Raw genomic sequence first — 21,239 nt, forward strand, 5'->3', positions numbered from 1 at the left:
AAGAAAACGGTAACTTCTACTTCTTCACAAAGCTTCGGGACCGTGTACATGAAACTGTCAGGTGGTAGTGGTGGGGATGGGTGGTGGTTGGGTTGCCTTTATAATGGAATTGCTGACGCTAAGTTCATTTGGCAATTTCGAAATGAGAATTATATTCGATCTGAATGTTGGATATTGTTTTGCAGCAGGTACACTTTCGCTCCCACTCGTTTTGTTGTCATGATCTGTATTTTTCGAAACAGACAATTATTTAGCGCTTTGTTGGCATTTTAATCGTGGTTTCTGAGATGCAGCCCTGTCCACTCAGCCGATATGCCTCGTTCCGGTATCTACAAATATATTATGAGTAATTTTCATGTTGTCGAATTCGTTACTTGATGAGTTTCTGTCAGGATTGATTGCTGTAGTTATATGCTTAAAGAAAGCTTTGCATAAACTCTGAAATTAATGCGTTTTTTTATTGTGACACGCACGGGTTAACTTTTCACATACAATTGTCTGACAACACAGACTTAGCAGATTTAATCAACAATCCTTTGGCAAGAGAAACGTAAACAGTTTAAAGCAACTAAAAGAGCGAGAGCGCTAGAACAGCTTGAGGTGGCCCGAATCGGAATACTAACTTGAGGGGCAAGTTTGGAGTCATTTGACTGATTCATACTGAACACGACATTTACACTACCCTGAGGGTTCCAGGCCATCGCTCAGTAATTTATTTTTAACATGTTTCTGACAACCCCTAACCACCTATGTATTTTAAACCGCGCTGATGTTGGGAAAGTGTCAATGGATCTTAAATCATTCGGGAGATGTGTAAAACGAGTGGGCTCTTGCTGTCGTTTTGTGAGTTTGATGATTGACCATTTATACAGGTTTAAAAATCAGATACAAGTTCTGGGTTTCTGCTCCCCCACCCGTTAAAGGGGTGAATACTTGGTATGGGAGATCGATTTTCTTCTTTAAGGACTGTTTTTGCCTTTTGTCACTGAATATGATTGTCGCCTCACCCCAGATCCCTGCACCCGGCTGCTTTTCTGCATCAGTCGGAAAGACAATCAAGGGCTGAACGCAACAGAAGTTTACTCTGTGCAATGCAGCCATCGAATTTCGAATGTGAATATTTGAGTTTGGATGTGGTAATCACTTACTAGAGCCCAATAAATCGGGACGAGCAAACGCATGAGTGCCCAGAAGAGAGGAGAATCACTACATAGCAAACAACAAAAAAAATCAATGTATTGACAGGAATTTGTTTGGGAGATTTACACGAAAATACTTTTAATTCACTTGTAGCTTAATCATATGACAAAAACATAAATAGGAATAGTTTCCTATGTTAAAAGATATATACCATATTGCCTTCAGAGTGGGCCATGAATAAGCATAACTGGAAAATAACCCTGGTGGAATATTCCATGCTGCTTTCGTCCAGCATTGTGCCTTATTTGCCGAGTTACAGCATCACACTCTCTCACTCTTGTCCCGAGCACTTCCATGTCGTCGCGCACACTCGCAACCGCACATCAATTTGAGGCAAAAGCAACGCAACTTAGAGGTTAATGAAAATAAAACCCCGAGGTCAAGTCCTGATTCTGCGCTGAAGCGGGAAGTAGAAGCGCTCCCCTGATGGATGGGACGAACATAAAAATAACAATTTCAAACAAAAACACAACCGGTCAGCTCGTACGTGTCGGGCGAAAATTGAAGTTTTACTATGTTAGGTGTGCAATCGTTAATGGGGCGATAACGTATGTGCAGATTTGCCTCAAATGCATTATCACTCGGGCTCAAACAGAAGCCACACGAAAGAAATACTCGAATGGGCCATTAAAACACACTGGAAACTTTGTAGCTGTCGATTTATTTTAAAGAACGCAATGGCCTTGTCCACTCAAATAAATGTATGCAGATTTCTCCACGTTGTAAAGTGTGAGGGACAGTTAGATGTAGGATTATTTACTTTGGGCTGAGATCAACATTTAGTAAACTTTCTTGCTTATTTTCCATTTCTTGTTCCAGATTGGTGTGCATTACAGCCATCACCTCAACGGCAGAGTACAATGCAGGCGGTGTCTTCCTGAATACGGTAAGCTTTTACTATAAAGAGAAAGTTACACTTCCCTATTGATCTTTACTCCACTGTCAATTTCTTATGTTGTGTAGTTGTAATGTCCAAATGTAAATGTCCACAAGGCCTTTCAATCCTCGTCAGTTTAAAACATCCCAAATTCACTCACATTCCCGGACGGCAAGTTTAAACATACTTATCTAAAAAGGAAGATTATACTAACTACAGCTAAAGTCTGTTTGTTTTGTAAAATTTACGAAATCAAGGTCACCTTGATGTCATTTTCTGTTCTTGGATTTTTATGTTTGTAATACACAGAATTTTGCAGAGGTTGTTTAAAAACGGCGATGGATTTCAATCCAACTTCAAGGGCTTTTTTCCCCCAAACAAAATTCTCAGTTCAGGTACTGTTACTTCCTCTAAAATAATACTTGTATGAATAAAGTGTGTTTAAATGAACCACAAACATACAGTGAAGTGATTGAGCAGAATTGGTTTTCCCCAATGTAGATTAGAGAAAAAAAACGGCAAGCTGTGATTCAGGTATGTCAGTTGTTAAATCATAAGGCATAATATTACTACATATAGGTTGAGCACTGATATTGGCACACAAATAGTTTTATTTCATGTGTGAAGGACTTTTGAATTCACTGTCTCATGGAACAGTTATGGATCTTTGTTACTTATAAAGTTAAGCTATGGGGAGTGATGTATTTTTAATGACACCCCTTCATAAAATATTTAACAAGTATTATATCTTTTAAACATTCAGATCTGACATACTGACGAGATTTCAGGATCAGTTCTGTCAACAGAATTTGCTCATTATGTGCCTAGTGGATAAAGAATTACTCCATTGTATTTGGTCATATATTGCTTTCACATATTTACTTTCATTATCTTTGTGAAATTCACTAGTGGAGTCAGCAATTTTACAGTAATCAATTTAGACTGAAGCAAAGGAGCTAAAACACTTAACAGTTACAGATGCAATTTATATGCCAAATCATTATTTTCAACAAATCAGTCAAACAATTATCATTGAAGTAAAATGGCCACATTTATACATCAAATTTAAATTTCTCCATAACAAGTGAAGAAAACTGCTGAGATTTTAAAATTTTAACACACAGACCTTATGATTATGAACACGTCTATGATCTTTTACTGTCACTGCCTCAAGGCAAAAATGATTATAAAGTTTTTCCTCGTCTTTTGCCACTTCCCCATCCTGTGCTGAGCCGTACTTGGTTGTTTCGGAAAGATATGCGTTCTTGCTTCAAAGGTTTGGTGCCAGTTTTCAATGATGCAGTAGTTTCTATTTTTAAGATTAAAAACAAACATATTATCTAAATAAATAAAAATCCATAAACCATTATAACATGTAAAATATATTGTTCCAAATATCGATTCAATTGCCCAGAATCTAACAGAAATAAAAACAAGCCCCGCACAATTTTAAGAATGCACAGATATATATCTTACAACCTAAAATACTTTAGCATTTTAACGCATGACATGGTGCCCAAATAAGGTGCCTTTGTTAGTGTGCTTAACTTCATATTTATATTTTACATAGAAGTAAGATGATCAACTATGCAAGGCATTGGTTTATGTAAGATTTTATTGATACCTTTGTTATGCACGTTGTAATTTTACGGTGTAGAAAGATATTTAGAAAGTCCATTGTGTTTTCTCCAAGTACTTCAATTACATAACAAACTGATCAACTGGCATCACATCATTAAGCCAGAAAAAACATTTCTTTTACTTCAAAGGGGGAATTTTGAGAAATCTTCATGTGTTTTAAAAATCCTCTTGTTTTAGCACACTGACTTGAAAAGTTACCAAACATTTCTCTTGAATTAGGTTAGTTGTACCTATCAACACTGACATACATAACATATCGAACAATCCAAATTATAATCATACACACTACTTGAAACTGTCAGAGCAATGAGCACCATCCTTTCAAATCCACGAGCTAGCAAATACAACATGTCATGAATTTGCTATGGATTTAAAAATAAAAATAAAAATCAATCTGGCAGGACCAAGGAAAGAGTCAAATGAAACACTGCAGCAAGTTAAATCAGATTATTGTATTGGTGCTGCCTATTTAATATAGAGACGGAGATGGCCTGTGCTCTTCTCCCTGTGTAGTATCTTTGTCATGCAAGACCTTCAGGAAAATCCTTCTCAGAAGGGCAGCTTTCTTCTAAAATAGGTCGCTTGCTATTTCCTGTCATGCCTTAAGTTTTTTTTGTGTCCGTGGAATGACCTCTTCAAACATTTACAGCTGCATCTTCTAGTAAACTTCAGGAAAAAAATGTATCAGCAAACTTATATCTTAGTCCATATATGAGTATGAGTTTAAAATAGATCACACAATACCTTGTGCATTAAAATGTTTGCAGAATTTGTACTGATAAAATCTGTCCATTAAGGAAGGATTTTTATTCCTGCCCCAAACAACTGCTTTTGATGTCCCATTGGTGAAAACATATATCTAAGCATGCACACCGCTCCCACCCAATTTTCATGCTTTTAACAGTCATAGGTAGTCGGGGTAGGGAGTTTGCTCTGGTCATTATATGTAGTCAACATTCAGATTTCCTCAGCAAAGTAGTTTAAATGTCAATAGAAATATTGGCCGGACATGAACATAATTATCATGCAACTAAAACATTTCCATTCCAGGATTAACAAACATTTTAACTTTTAACTCCAATATCTTCTGTTGAGTATTAGCTTTAACAAGTTCATAAATTCATTTAAAATAATTTACAAAATCACTAAATCAAACGAGGAAAATATTTGTCTGTTTTAAAATATTTAATAACTACTAAAATATTTTGTTTACTTCCTTTTTGTTCAATCAATCAATCTTATTCCACTATAAAGTAGAGCTCAATTCCATCAATGTCTCATTCCCCGTTATTTAGTTCTACTATTTTTACTTAACGTTTTTCACACAAGTACAAGGATGCATGACCGATGAATAAGGCAACCAAGTTTTATTTCTCTAGCCTGCTATCCATACCTTAATTACAATCTTTATTTACAAATGTTTAAAATAAGAAAATGTCCCAAAGGCCTTCACTGAATGAAAACAGATATTAAAAAGGTCCATGCATGGAAATTACCAGTAACCAGTGGATAGGTCCAAAATATAAATCTATTTGGTAACAAAATGTTAGTCTACTTCTTGAGAGGAATAGAATACAAAGAAATAGGAGTTACACTACAGATAAATCAAAGCTGGTTCGACCATATTTGGAGTATTGCATTAGGTTTTGAGCACCGCATCTCAGAAAGGATGTACTGGTCTTCGAGGGAATGCAGTCCAATTTATCAAAATTATAGAAGGACTTAATTGGTTGCATAGATTGGGCATGTGAGTATTAACTGCTAATACAATTGACATAAGCAACATGATTACAGGATTTGGGAGGTGGGTAGATTGATTTCCTCTGGTGTTTGGAACATGGAGGTATAACACTCAGATCAGAAATGGTTTGTCAGGATAATATCATATTATGAAGACCCTCTTCACATAAGTAGTAATGGAATTCTGGAATCCCTTCCCCTGAAACTGATGAGACTAGGACAACTCGTAATATCAAAACAAAGCCCATTAATGCTTTTAATCTACCAGCTAGGCTGCTTATAATATCTAAATCAACACTTTCAATTACAATACTTTTCTAACATTCCAGTTTTGGACAAGTGATTCCGCTGTTGCCATTTACAGCTTCTCTAAATTAATTTGTTTACTTGATCATCCTATTGCTATGCTCTTTTGCTTTACACTATCATCCCTACATCACAAACATTCCTGTCCTCCAGCCTATTAGAGACAGTCCCTTTAGTTCTTTCCCCTCCACCTCTGCAAGCCTCACAACTATCACTGATCCCTTACTTGTTTAAAAATGATTCAATTGAATGGTGGAACATGGAAGATGGCCATTAAGTACAGCATATCTTGCTCTGGTAGATCAATCCAATTAATCTCACCGTACTGATCATTCTCCATATTTTGTGTATGTTTTCATTCAAATTATCATTCAATTCTCTTGTTAACACCACCCTGCAATGCACTACCTAACATATCATAAGAACACAATGTGTTCAAAAACATTCACCCGTGTTTCACTGGTTCTTTTGACAATTACCCTAAGGCTATATTGGCTGGTTACTGATCATTATACCATTAGAAACAGTTTCTTTTTATTTATTCTACCAAAAACATTCTTGATTCTGACCACCTCGATCAAAAGCCCCCTGAACTTTCTCTCTTCTAGGGAAAGCAACTCCAGCTTCTCTAGTGCCTCCACTTGACTGAAGTGTTTCTAGTCCAGTATGTCATTCCTGCATTTCTCCTTATTAAATATGCCCATAATTGAATACATTATTCCAGTTGAGACCTAACCTGGATTTTATAAAGGATTTGTATCATTTCCTTGCTCTGTGTCCAATTTCTCTATTAATAAAATCAAGGATAGCATTTTATTTGAAACAGCATTCTCAACTTGTCCTGCATCCTCAAATACTTATGTATCTCCCCAGTGTCTCCGTTACTGTATCATCATTAGAATTGTATCACCTAGTTCGTATTGCTTCATTTAATTCTTCCTGACCGAAATAGATAACTTCATATTTCACAAGGACAAATATCACATACCACATCAGCTTTGTCAAAGTCCCTCTGAATCTATCTTCCTCATTGCTCATTATATTTCTAAGTTATGTTCTGTTATATATGAGCTGTGAACTTTTAAGTTATACTAATAACCAGAATGAGAGCATATTTCAAAATAAACAGACATCCTAATACTGATCCCTGGGGAACACTAATGTATAATTTTCTCCAAACTTTGCTTTCCATCCCTCAATCAATTGTCTTTTCTGCTGCCAGTGCCCCTTTAATCCCTGACCTTTAATTGTGCTGATAAATCGATTATAGCGTGTCAAAGTCCAACATAACATCAACTGCAAAACCCTCATTAATGCTCATCATTATTTTACAAAACATACCTTTATGGTGACAGTATCCAGTAGTTTGTTAAGGATTGTGTGGACATTATATTGAAAATGCTAAAGCAGTTGCTTCTGAAAGCCGCAGGACTTTTGCCAGCTGATTTCAAAATAGCTCAGTTTCAGGAAAGTCCTCAGATTGATTTTAGATCCATATTTGCACAAGCAAACGGGCTAGTGCTTGTTTGGGCACGAGCCGTGAATGCCTCTTTGGATTCTTTCCCAACATTCAAGGCAACGTACAGAATGTGCATGGGTGGCCCATCTCGCCATACTGGAAATTTAGGTGTCATCTTACAGTTATAAAACTGGCTTGACAACACTCGCTTTCTTGACCAATTTGTTAAACTTAATCCCTCACTTTGGCTATTCAGAACGTCCTGATCTTTGGCAAAGGTGGAAGTAACAGCACAATTCAACAAGAATAGGATAAAAAAATTCAAATAATATCCAATGTAAACCAGGTTCAATAGAAACTGATCTGTTAGTTGTGTATGGGTCACAATCCAGTAGCTGCTAGTGGAATCAAAGATACTACAGTTTAGTATGGTTTGGATTATCAGTTTTTCATAGTTAGCACTACTACATAACACTGATTTTCTGCATTAAAAATGCAAACAAATTGCTGAAGTATAGCTCTTAAAAATGGTTTCTTTAAAGTTTCGTTCTTTACCTCTGTTACAGAGCTGTGTTCTAATCTTGCATTTTTTACATACCAGGAACAGTGTCCAAAAGTAGCAAATTAGGTTCTCTCAAGGGCATGAAGGAAAAGTTCTGTATTCAGTCAAAAGGGCCTGTTTCCACACTGTAAGTAATCTAATCTAATCTAAAAAAACAAAATCAAAATGGCTATTCTCATCACAAAGAACTGAAATAGGTGCAATATGAACTTGAACAAAATTTGGCATTGAACAAATGGCTAACAAATCTTGGACAAACTCCAGAATATGCAGGGCATCAAGTAAGACTGAACTTGGAAGAACCTAATTTTCGAAGAACTATCTCCATTTTCTAGAATGAACTACATGAATAGGTGCAATGTACTTCCACCTTTTGCCTTAAAGGCAACACCAGCATGTGTGATATTTCATGAACTAGAAATATATCACAGCAGCTGCATTATAGGTATAATTTATGCTATACTATCATTAGATGATAAAGATGAAACAAATTAGTTTCCAAAAAAGACTGAAATGTTATAATTTAAACATCTGGACCATCTCAGCAATTGAGGTAAAGAAAGGCAAATTCAAAGAATGCAGGTTGTTGACTTACGTGTAGAACCTGATGAGCGCCGATGACTATAATTAAATCCATCACTTGGTTGATTTATAGTACTACCACTGGACACAGAGACAATGTCTAAATCTGAACATTCTTTACCTACATGACTTGCCTAAGACAACAAAGCAAAAGTAAATTATTTGTTTTGCATATAAATCATTCTATATAGTTTTGAAGTAGAAACTGTTTACGAATAACTGTTTACTTACTGTGACTTGATGGGGAGGCAAATATGCAGTTATTCATTTTTGCTTAATTACAGTTTATTCAAAATTATTCCACAAGTTTTTTCAATGACCAGAGGACATTTTTTGTTTTAATATTCCAAAAGTTAATTTTTGAATAGATCGTAACCAGAAACCTCCTAGTATGCTATAGTAAACCTTTCTTGCAATGTCGAATGTTACAAAGGCACCCGCAGAATCCAAATATGTAGAATAAAAAAGATAATCACTATGCTCACATTCTACACTTTTAGAAGCAAACTGCACAACAGATTAGCAGTGAAATAACATATTGCTATTTTAGTGTTAAAGTCCATTCATGTAGAACTCTGCATGCACTAAACTGGTTTAGAGCTGGAGGCAAGTTCTTACCATGAGTTGAACCCGGCCACCATTCAGTACATCTGCATCCAGCTCTGGCAGGAAGTGATGACTGGAAAACAAAAAAGGGAAGCAAGCACAGCAGAAAAGATCAACATGCTGATTTATATGTCAGCTCACTGAGTTTTGTATAGTTAACTTGGAAATGACATAGTATTGAAATAAACTCAATAACTTATATATAGAATCAATTTACCAATACATTGCACAAATTAGTAGTGCTATATTTTGTCTATAACAAACTGATCAACATCTTAATATAACTGGGAAGTTACGGTAATCTTCAGAAAACTCAGTAGAAAGTTTGTAAATTGTCATACTTCTGTAGCAATACTATATGCTTTTTTTGTTGCCACAGATCACAAAGACCAATGTAATGATTTTGGAGGATTGGCGACAACACTGACACAGCCACTTACATGAGCCCAGTTAGCATGAAGTCCCATCAAGGGTGCTTAGCTGTCAACAATGTTCCTGAATCCACTGGGATAAATGCCCATCAGACCTTTCAGTGCAAGATGGATATCCCACCCTTGGGAACTGCTCATTAATCTGAGACTGGGAGCACAAGTGGTACACATGGAAGAAATGCAGTGATGGTGACCAGAAGAATCACCATTGAACCTCTGGATGAAAATGAGATGACAAAGGAAAGGGCTTTATTACTAGAACACCCCTATTATTAATCTAAAAATGCTGGAGAAGAACGGCCTCCACCAGGCCACAGGGTTCACCTGGTGGATTGTTCACATGGCATTGCTCCGGTCTGTGATTTAAGGGTCTCGATTGGCCTCTGTGCAAGAAGGGCGTCCCCATCCTTTATGACCCACACTTAATCAAGGGAAGTTGGGCAGTGATGAGATCTCCAAACTACATCTTTCCGCCTCAAATACAACCCCCCTTCACCTACCAGCCTCCCCCGGGTGCACATTAAATTCAGTCCGAATCTTGGAAGAACATGAAGTATTTAATTCAATGCATGTGAATATAAATACTATATAAACTCTAAAAGAGTTAAAGTAAAAAAAGTCTCACATTTGCATTACTGAGCTGCATTACGTTACTAAAAATGCTTACTCTCACAGAAATAGTAAAAGTTATTGAGAAGTATTAGTTAATTAGGTAGCATCATGAAACTATAGATTATGTTTTGGTCATTATTAGTCCCAAATTTTTCAAATATGTACATTCAACAACTTAATGAGCAAACGCATTAATACATTCAATGCAGATTGCATGAAACTTTCTACATTAAAAGCCAGAACATTCAAAATTTTATGATGGACAAATGCCTTCTAACTGCCTGTATAAGTTGTGGTATGTGCATTCATTAACCATAAAAGTACTGTGTGATTATTGTTTGTCTTGATCCAAATATATTTCTGGTGTTAGATCTTTTCTTCCCCAAGTCCTTAGTAAACTCAGTTCTTCAAGTTCTTTTAGAGTTCAGTAAGCTCTAAGGAAGCTTGTTGTTGATGATTGAAGATATACTTTTATAAAATAAACCTGAGATTGCTTCAATGTTATAAACATAAGGATAAAATAGGAACCTCACAACAGAATTCTAATCATGATCAATATTACATGAATGTAAACAAAACACTTTCTAAAACTTGCATCCTAAATAAATGATCTATTATTCTATTTAGTGAAAATCCAAAGTTTTTAATTAAACTAGCAGTTTAATATACTTTCACATAATGCATGATTACCATTTGATGTGCTCTGTTTGGATAAGTGAATACAAGACAACAAAAGCACACAGTAACAAAATGCACATGATCGCTCCCAAGAAGCCTAAGGGGCACCAAAGACATTTTATACAGCGTGTCTAATGGCTTTTCAGGACAAGTTATGGCAAGCATTCAGCTGCAGGAAATTGAAAAAAAAAGATATATTTTGAATTCTATCTTTAGGTTAAAATCAGTGCAAGAAGGGTACAGTTTGGCTACTTATTGACCTCCCCTACCAAGAATAATGGTCCTTCATAGTTACACCACACTCCACTAACAACCCAAGGTCCCACTAACACCTCCACAGCCACCACGCGCACACCCCTTCCACTCCTATCCCTGCAGCTAGGAACCTTTTTTTTAAACTCAGCATTACAGTGGGTGCAAGATGAATTGAAGTTACCCAGATCGAGATTCAGAATATACAATGAAGACTAATTGGGAAAATTCATGTTAAAAATAAGCTGGATTTGAATGAATACAATAGAATGGAAATAAAGGACTGCAAAGTTATTTTCAAATATATGGAGTAGTATTCGAATCATTTAAATCTCTTGCACCTTTCTTGCTGATTCCAGTTTGTCACTTTTCAGGAGCGAAGTAAATCAGCTTAGACTTTCATCTGAATTAGTTCTGATCTAGACTTGTAAAGTAATTATATGCACAAATATTAAGATTATAGTCACCTGCAAATCAAATTAAAATCAAACTGAACAAACAAATCTTTCATATCCTTGCATGATATTATCTTACAATTTTAATATAAACTAACACTTTCACTAGAAGAATAAAGGAATATCAAGTACAAATGGTGAACACATTCACAAAGATGGCTCTCTGGTATTGAGTTCATGCCCTTTCTTTGGATTCATTCTTAAGATGTGTACATTTCTGGCAAGAATGATAATTATTAACCACCCAGGTTGCCTAATGAACTCATTGGTGAACCTTCTTCTTGAATCAAAGCCATTAGTGATTGAATGGCCTTCTGGGATATTTCAGACAAGTTCAATTCATCCTTAATTATTTACATACATACATATGGTGAGATGGATGCTGATTTTGGAAAAACCTGCCTCACTATTTTATGGGGTGTGTTTGGGGCAGGTGGGAATTTGGTGGGTTGAGCACCCTCCTTATTTTACCATGTTACCCATCCCACGGAATGTAATACCAATCTTAATATCTTATTCTGTTCGTCAGACAAAGTTGTGTGCAAAATAACTATCATTTTAAGGCCACAAATTTGAATCATTGTAAATAAAAACATTCTTGAGAGTGAGTGACCATTCATTGTATGTGCATCCTTATGTATTTCATCAACACATCTTTGATTGATTCAATATTAATTATGATAGGCGCTTGTGGATTCCTTGTTTTTTTCAAAATTCAGAAGAGCCAGCAAGAAATGATTTACCTAATGATAGCTCCACATTAAAACTTCTGTTATCTGCTTCTCAATTTTTAAATTTGATCATGGGATGTGGGATTCACTGACTAAGCCAATATTTAAAGTCCATCCCTAATTACCCAGATCAGTTAAGAGCTAATTACATATTGACCAGACCACGTAAGGTTGGCAGATTTCAATCTCTAAACCAGACAGGCTTTTATTTCAGCTACATATACATGGTTATCATGAGGCTAGCTTTTGATTCCAGATTTTATTGAATTCAAATTTCACCATTGAATATGTACCAGTATGCTAAGAACATTAGCTTGATCTTTTGAATTACTTGTCTAGTGACAGTACCACGACTCCACGGCCTCCTGATTTCACCCTGTGCTTATTACTCCCTCTCTTTTCGGTTATTCCTCTCCCTTGCTAAGTCAGTTCTTTCTCTCAAGACCGATCAGACCTCCACTCAACATTGCAGTCTCAAATTCAAATATTCAGGTTTTTTTCCAGTTTGTTTCCTCTGTATCAGTTTCAAGATGCTTGCAAGATCTCGAGGGTAGACTCAGAATCTCAAGAACTATGATGCGGTATTGCAAAAAAGGTATTTAGTGAAAACATTAAGAAAGCGTTACAATAGTAGTATACATTGACTATCACTATCTTTTATCAGCTGATTGGTTTACCTGAGACCTTTCATGGATTGAAATGGTTTTTAAACAGGAAGTAACATGGACCTAAATGGCTGCAGTGGTCACCTGACCAAAGTTTTAGGCAGGCTTCATGGGATTCACATGAAATAAACAAAGTCTTCTACACTGAAATCACTTTTGACCTAAAAACTCAAAACCAGATAACTGAGTCATCCTATTTTACTTTACATATTCATGATAGTTTCACAGATAAGTAATTTAAAAACTCAGTGATTCAGCTTGGAAAGACAATGGAATTAGACTGAGAAACACATACTAAACTATATTTCAGCTACAGATTTTGAACAGCAGAACACAAAAAAAAGCAAACAAATAGATTTATAAGCAAGAACTGGAACCACTTCTTCCCCTCTCTCTTTCTTCAACTGCTGGTTTCTCTCATCACTTCAGAATACAGCCCCTGGCTTAAAAAAACAAATTGGGAAAATCTCCACTCATCAAGAACACAAAAGACAGTTACAGATAAAAACTGCTGCCACAAAGAAAAGCGAATCATTAAACAACTATGGCCATGGGCTAAGAATCCAAAACCATAAGGACACTAAAAACATTTTAATTTCAATATCTTTTTCTTCATTGCCTGTACCAGACACTCTCCCTTTTAAACATGGTGTTTCATTGAATTTTTATGTAGCATTTTTATTCTGTTTTCTTTGAGTTCTTAGGTAATAAATTCCCTCTTTCTTTCACTCAAGATCTCCTTCCTTTTCTAGTGAAGTATGTTTTAATTTAAGTGTGATTACAGCAAACATTTTTTTATTGTGCTACAATCAACTGAGAGAGGGTTAAGCTAGTAGGGAGCTGATTCCCAATCCTCACCCGGTCATACGGAATTTGAAGGCTCAACTGTGACAGTTCCACAGGTGAACAACAGAATTAGAGTGAGGGATATCAAGTATTCCTGCAAAAAAAAGGTGTTCTTGAGTTTCTAATATTGTGATGAGGCTGTCACTTTAAAAAGGTTATTTTGTCCTTGTTTTCTTTCCCAAGGGAACTTGTAAAGGCAGAGGTACCAAAGAGTCCAGGAAGTGTCTAATTTAACAATGGAAGGGGAGTGGCCAGTTCTCTCAGTTCAGGTTTTTTCCAGTTTGTTTGAGCTGTAGCAGTCTCAAGATGCGAGGGTCCAGGGGAGTTGCAACATTCACCAAAGAACTCCTCTAACCTTCTCTGAAATCTCTTTAGATGTTGTTTCCTGCTGCCTCTAAGAATCTGTGCTTGAATTGACTTTTTTGCCAAAGGGTATATTTAAGGAATGTTACTGTATTGGCAGACTCCAGCTTGTCTGCCAATTCTGACAGTTTTGCTTTGCAGACCTTTTGCAAAACTCCCCAAAGTCACTTCTTCCAACACTTGGAACAAAAGACACTAATACCTACCGCTTGTTGCCTTTGTGTTCAACAGCCCTAATCCCAAAGTGTAATTATAGAATCAATTCTGGACGAGCCCCCAGTCTGTTATGGACCAGGCCCAACATCCGGAAAATAATTTAAGAAGGTAACATAGACCCGAACTTTTTCTTATTTTAAACGCAGATGTGAAGTGGATATTCCAGGTGTGATACAGCTGGTCAAACCACTTGGCTTTAAGCAAAATAGAATTTATTTAAACACCATAGCTGAAACATGAATAAAAGAAAGCGGAATTTAGAATAACTTAACTATTGGAAAACTTAACTGACCTGATACAGCAACTATGACTAAATAACTGCTGAAAGGGTAATTTGAAACTTAGAAAGTATATGCTCAAAAACATGACAAATCAAAGACCATTAGATTCACAAGATGGGGAATTGAAACCGCTTAAATTAAACACTTCAGATGAGAAAACAAGTATTGTAAAGAAGTGTTGTTAGAATTAATGAAATATATGATTGAAATCTTAAAATTTGTGTTATTTGCAAAGACCTTAGTGTATTTTATTTTATCTTCATTTCTTTTGTATAGGTCTAATGTAAGAGGGAAGTACACAGTAAAGGGTAGAACTGTTAGTAGTATCAACATACGGAAGAATCTAGGCATATATCATAGAATCATATAACCTCAACAATGTAGAAGCAGGCCAATTAGCCCATCAAGGTCAGACTAGCCTTCCAAAGAGCATCCCACCCAGACCCACCTTCTTATCCAATCCTTGTAATCCTGCATTTCCCATGCTAATCGATCTGGCCTGCATATTCCTAGACACTATGGGCAATTTAGCATGGCCAATCCATCTAACTGGTACATCTTTGAACTGTGGAGTGAAATAGCTCCCTGAATGAAACCCACACAGACATGGAGACAATGTGCAAACTTCATACACTGTCTCCTGAGGGTGGAATTGAACCCAGGTCCCCAGTGCTGTAGGGCAGTAGTGCTTTATGCTGAGTTGCCCAATATTCCCTGCAAGTGGCAATATAAGTAGATAAGGTGGTCAAGAATGTGTACAACATGCTTGCTTTCATTGATCAAAGTACAGAGTACTTTGGCAAGTTTTGATACAGTAGTATTGAACTTTAGTTCGGCAATATTTGGAATAATTTGAACAGTTCTGCTCATCATATTACAAAATGGATGTGGAGGCTTTGGGGAGGGTACAGAGATGGTTTCCCAGGATGTTGTCTAATTTGGAGGGTATTAGCTATGAGAAGAAGTTGGATAAACTTGGCTTGTTTTCACTTGAATGTCAAAAGATGAGGGGCAAGCTGATAGAAGTTTATAAAATTATGTGAGGTATGGATAGAATGGGTAATCAGTTTTTCTCAAGGTAGAAATGTCAATTAGCAGGGAACCTAGGTTTAAGTTAAAAGGGGTAAATTTATAGCAGGTATAAGAGGCAAGGTTTTTAGACACAGGATGGTAACTGCCTGGAATGCGCTGCCAGAGGAGGTGGTGGAGACAGATACAATAGCAACATTTAAGAGGAATCTTCTCAAACATACAAATAGGCATGGAAGAGAGGTAAATGGACCGTGTAAAGGAAAAAGATTTTTAATTTAGAACGGTATTATGTCTTGGTGGGTCGAAAGGCCTGGTTCTGTGCTGTACTGTTCTTTGTTCTTTACAACAAACTTCTTTTTATTGATAAACTCAAATCTACAGCATTGCATTTTTATGCTTCAGTGAAAGATTACCTCATTAAAACCAATAAAAAGTGATCACTCAAATTAAATTTGTCTGGGATCTGATTTTTTTTTAGTAATAACATTAGCTGGGCTCCTCGGTGTAATAGACCAATTTAATTTGGAAGAGCTAAGAATATAATTGGAATTCCAGGACAGGAAAGAAGAGAAGCAATAAGAACTAGAACAGAGAGAGTAAAAATAATTGCAGGAAAGGAGAAATGAAAGAGACAGGGAGTCTCGATTTAGGTCAAGCTGAGGACAGTCATAGAATCATAGAGATGTACAGAACAGAAACAGACCATTTGGTCCAACTCATCCATACCGACCAGATACACTAAACTAATCTAGTCCTATTTGCCAGCACTTGGCCCACATCCCTTTAAACTCTTCCTATTCATATCTCTTGTCTACATTAGAGTGGTGCTGGAAATGCACAGCCGGTCAGGCAGCATCTGAGGAGCAGAAAATCGACGTTTCAGGCACAAGCCCTTCATCAGGAAACTTGAGCGTGAAACGTCCATTTGTCTGCTCAGATGCTGTCTGACCGGCTGTGCTTTTCCAGCACCACTCTAATGTAGACTCTGATTTCCAGCATCTGTAGTCCTCACTTTTGCCAATTCATATCCCTTGTCTATTTACCTAATCCATGCCCCTCATGATTTCATAAACCTCTATAACGTCACTCCTCAGCCTCCAACACTTCAGGGAAAATTGCTCCAGCCTATTCAGCCTCTCCCTATGGCTCCAACTCTCCAACCCTAGCAACATCCTTGTAAATCTTTTCTGAACCTTTCAAGTTTCACAACATCTTTCCGACAGGAAGGAGACCGGAATTGCATGCAATATTCCAAATGTGACCTAAGCAATGTCCTGCACAGCCACAGCATGACCTCCCAACTCCTGTACTCAATACTCTGACCAATAAAGAAAAGCCTGCCAAATGCCTTCTTCACTGTCCTATCTACCCGTGATTCTACTTTCAAGGAATTATGAACCTGCACTCCAAGGTCTCTTTGCTCAGCAACACCCCCCAGGACCTTATCATTAAGTGTATAAGTCCTGCTATGATTTACCTTTCCAAAATGCAACATTTCACATTTATCTAAATTAAACGCCATTTGTCACACCTCAGCCCATTGACCCGTCTGATCAAGATCCCGTTGTAGTCTGAGGTAACCTTCTTCGCTGTTCACTACACCACCAATTTTGGTGTCATCATCAAACTTACTAACTATACCATCTACGTTCATAGAGAACAGCTTTGGTAAAAGAACCAAACCCAAGTTAGACTTAAGAGCTGAACTTCCCAAAGTTTGATGAGGAAGAAATAGATGCTTCCTTCACCTCCTTTGAGAGGTTAGCACAGCAATTCAAGTGGCTAGCTTAGCAACAGCCACTCTTGTTACAGAGCAGGCTGTCAGGGAAAGCTCATGACATTTACTGCATCTTACTTGAGGAGAGTTCACTGATTTTGAGACAGTAAAAGCTGTTATTTTAAACATATATCGACTCATGACAGAGACATAATGTCAAAAATTCAAGAAATGCCCTGACAAATCATACGTAGAATATGACTGGCTTAAACAGCTCACTTTTGATCAGTGGGTTTGGGCATTTTAACAAAAATTCTCATGAGGTAATTCTCTTTATGGAGTTCAAAATAACCTTGCCAATCCTGATGCATGTAGAGGAAAAGAGGGCAGTAGCGCTTTGACAGGCAGCAATTCTGACTAAAATCTGTAAGTTAATGCACGCACATCCATAAACATGAGGAAGCTGGGACTGGGAACTTTCACAGACCAGAAAGAGATACGGATGACATAAATACCCTCGAGACAAGCTGAGAGTAAGGGAGACAGATAGACCAGAGAAATCATAACTGATCCCAGCCATTAACAGGAGAGATCCAGATTGGGTAATAGGTGGGGAACCGGGGTTCTTTTACTGAGGCAAAGCAGGACGCATAATTAAAAATTATGGTTCCAGCATTCTCCAGAAATTTGAGCTGCAAGGCAGTATCTTTTACATTAAGGGTGGTCAGTGTTTGCTCAGACATAATTGTGGACTTGGATAGATGACAGGAGATGGCATCCAAAGTAATGGTGACCGCTGACATTTTAAACAAAAAAAGAGAAACTGGCATTCTCTGAGACATTGGGTGCTTGCAGACCCTGCTAAGTGGGAATATAGAATATTCACCCCCGGAAGCCAATAAAATTCCATTATGCTGATAAAATGGCTCATGTGAAAGAGTATAGAGTTGTCCATTGGTTAAAGGTCACTTAGAAAGCAAACTGGTTGAGAGTATAGTAACTGTTGGGGAACTCCAAGCTTACTAATGCCAGGAGTAGATATATTACTGGGGAATAATTTGGCTATAGCAAAATATAACCGTCAAGGGTCGGTGTAGACCTGTTGGGCCAAAGGGCCTGTTCCCACACGTAGGGAATCTAATAAAATAATTAAAAATTTAAAAAAAAAGAGAAAGGACAGCCCAGAGAGCTAGAAAAAAATGAAGAAGACCAGTGCCAAGTGTCAGAAAGTCTGGGAACCAAAAAAGATTCAGAGCCCAACAGAGGGCAGTAAAACCTGACAGATTTAAGCTGGATCAGACAGAATCATTTGCATTAAAGAGTGCTGGGGATAGATCAGCAATTTCAGAAAGAGTCAAGCTTAGTTGAGGATGCTAGCCATAGAAGAACAGCAAGAAAGGGCCAGAGAAGAAGAGAAAACATGACAGCCCAGAGACATAGATCCGGTTAACAGATTCCTTCACAGGATAACAGGATCAGAGTTCTCAGATTGGTCAGTAGAAAGTGAAAAAAAAAACCTCACTTAATGAAAGAGCCACACGATAGGATAGCAGGAGCTGCACATCAATCTGATGACAGTGGTGTTCAAAGGAAAACAGAGTAAATTAAGGCAAAGTTCATTCCCACAGTAAATGGAATGAGAAGGAAACACATGGGAATAGCAGAAATTGCCAGCAGAGGTCAGGGACATACAGTGATGCAAAAACAGAGTGGAGTGGTTTAAGGAACAGCATCAAATCTCAACTAGTCAAATCAGGTTAATGGCTGAAAATGTGATGCTGGTCAAAGCACAGCAGGCCAGGCAGCATCTCAGGAACCCAGGTTAGGGCAAAGAAGGTGCATGTGGAATGTGTGTATGTTATCAACACAATCTTTGCATGTTATTTCATATTGACCTTGTAGATTAATGTTTAGTGTATACAAAAAGGAGAAATATTCATTCTTTATGGTGGGAAGCATCATGACAGTGGTGAATATGGATATCAAGTTTTAACTTCACGGCCTTTCATGGCCTAAAATGGCTTATAAAAAGGAAAAACAAAACTTAGATTGAAAATGTCTACAGTGACCAAAGATTGAGACAAGATTCAGGAGACCCAGGTGGAATAAACAAAAAAACTGTCTATATTGAGATTACAAATTTATTTAAAGATATCAAAACCAGCAACTGAGTCAAGTAAAAAAAAAGTTTCATTTTTAATGCACATATGAATTAAATTAAGATAATTTCACTGTTTGAGAGTTGAAAGACTCATCTGCCAGTTAGCCAAATCAAAATGACAATGGAGCTAGACTCACAAATACACAGCGAATAATATTGCAACAGGAGTTTTTAAACAGCAAAGGGAAAAAAAAATAGATTTATAAATCAAGAACTGGAAGACTCGTTTTTTTCTGCCTCAACACCTGTTTTTGTATCATTTCAGATGATAGCGCATGGTGAAAAAACAAGTTGGGAAAAACCTCTTTCACAGAGAGCTTAACGATATCTACAGATCATACGACTGTTAAGGGTGGCACAGTGGCTCAGTGGTCAGCATTGTTGCCTCACAGCACCAGGTACCTAAGTTCAATTCCATCCTCGGACAACTATCTATGTGGCATTTGCATGTTTTCCCTGTTCTGCCAGGTACTCCGGTTTCCTCACACGGTCTAAAGATGTGCAGGTTAGCGGGATTAGCCAAACTAAATTTCCCATTGTGTTCAGGGATGTGTAGGTTGAATTAGCCATGGGAAATGTAGGCTAGGGGGATAGGTCTGGGTGAGATACTCTTTGGAGGGTAGGTGTGGACTTGCTGGGCCGAATGGCCTGTTTACACACTATAGGGATTCTGTAAAGATACAAGTAAACAACTTTGGTCTCAGGTTATGTGTCCTCACCTTAAGGACTTTCAGAACTGTGCAATGCTATTCTTCTTGTCTATACAAGACACTCTTCCTTTTAAACTTATTATCTATATTTGTGTATTTGCTAAGATGTTCTTTAATATTTTTTCTTTTAGTTAATAGGTAAGAAAATTAATCTTTCTTTTACTCAACAAAATTTCAGTGATGGGTTTCTTCCTTTTATAGTGAACAATGTTTTAATTAATTAGGATAGGTGCGTGTTCAAAAGAAATAAAATATTAGTTGAGTCTCATTGAAAGGGGGTTAAAACACTTCCCCTTCCTCCTCTCCTAACAAAAAAAGCATTTCAGATTTTATTGTTTAGAGAGAGTAAACTGGATTTTCTGCTTCTGGTGTATGCTGCAGAGCCAAGTTAATGCCATTTTTTTGTGCAAAATAAAGTAATTGTACACTACTTTAGCACCATTGCCAATGATCTGCAGCAAAGCATAACCAAATACCAATGAAATAAAAAAAGACATTACAAAAGTAGGGAGTGTGGTTGACTGCAAGAAGACCTGTAAATAATTCTGTGAGAACAAAGGCAGGTTAGTAGATTGGACAGAGAGATGCCAGATGAAAATTACACTGAGAATTACAAAGTAATAATCTTTAGAAGAATGAGGTGAAATATACACTATTTGTTAATCTTAAAAAAACTGCAAAGAAATTGAGGTTTTGATACATAAATCTTGAAAAGTGGGAGGATAAGTTGAAAAAGTCAGAGAAAAGAAAAGCATGTACTGTAGAAAGTTAGAATTTGTAAATAGATGCTTGGAGTGCAAAAGTAAAACAGTTATGCTACTCTTTGATTGGGATATCAGTAAATATCATGTGCATTGTTTAAGTTTCACACCAATTGAAGAGGCAGAGGGCAGGCATATGTATATCAGCTTGGCAACGTCACTCTAAGACCTGATCTACTTCAAACTTCATTTTAATATTTCGTATTATCTCTAATACTAATTCTCCTTCTTCCAGATAACTTCCTAATTTGGACTGTGGGATATTTGGTGCATCCATTGCTGCTTAAAAGAACATAGAAATCAAAAAAAGGAGTGGACATGTTGGCTCTCTAAACCTGTTCCACCATTCAGGATG

The 21,239-nt window shown here is 37.0% G+C and overlaps 1 protein-coding gene across 1 annotated transcript in view; it reads right to left on the reverse strand.

The window, feature by feature from the left end:
* Nucleotides 1-3,180: 3,180 nt before the first annotated feature.
* Nucleotides 3,181-21,239, reverse strand: part of lrriq1 (leucine-rich repeats and IQ motif containing 1) — a 185,301-nt gene continuing 167,242 nt past the window's right edge. The window contains exons 25-27 of the mRNA XM_060840054.1: nt 8,986-9,046; nt 8,381-8,501; nt 3,181-3,386 (exon numbers count right to left, since the gene is read on the reverse strand). Coding sequence (XP_060696037.1) covers nt 3,262-3,386; nt 8,381-8,501; nt 8,986-9,046 — 307 coding nt within the window. The 3' untranslated portion in view covers nt 3,181-3,261. The remainder of the gene's footprint in view (nt 3,387-8,380; nt 8,502-8,985; nt 9,047-21,239) is intronic.

This window comes from Hemiscyllium ocellatum, chromosome 19 (genome assembly GCF_020745735.1).
Source record: "Hemiscyllium ocellatum isolate sHemOce1 chromosome 19, sHemOce1.pat.X.cur, whole genome shotgun sequence".
Lineage (NCBI taxonomy): Eukaryota > Metazoa > Chordata > Chondrichthyes > Orectolobiformes > Hemiscylliidae > Hemiscyllium > Hemiscyllium ocellatum.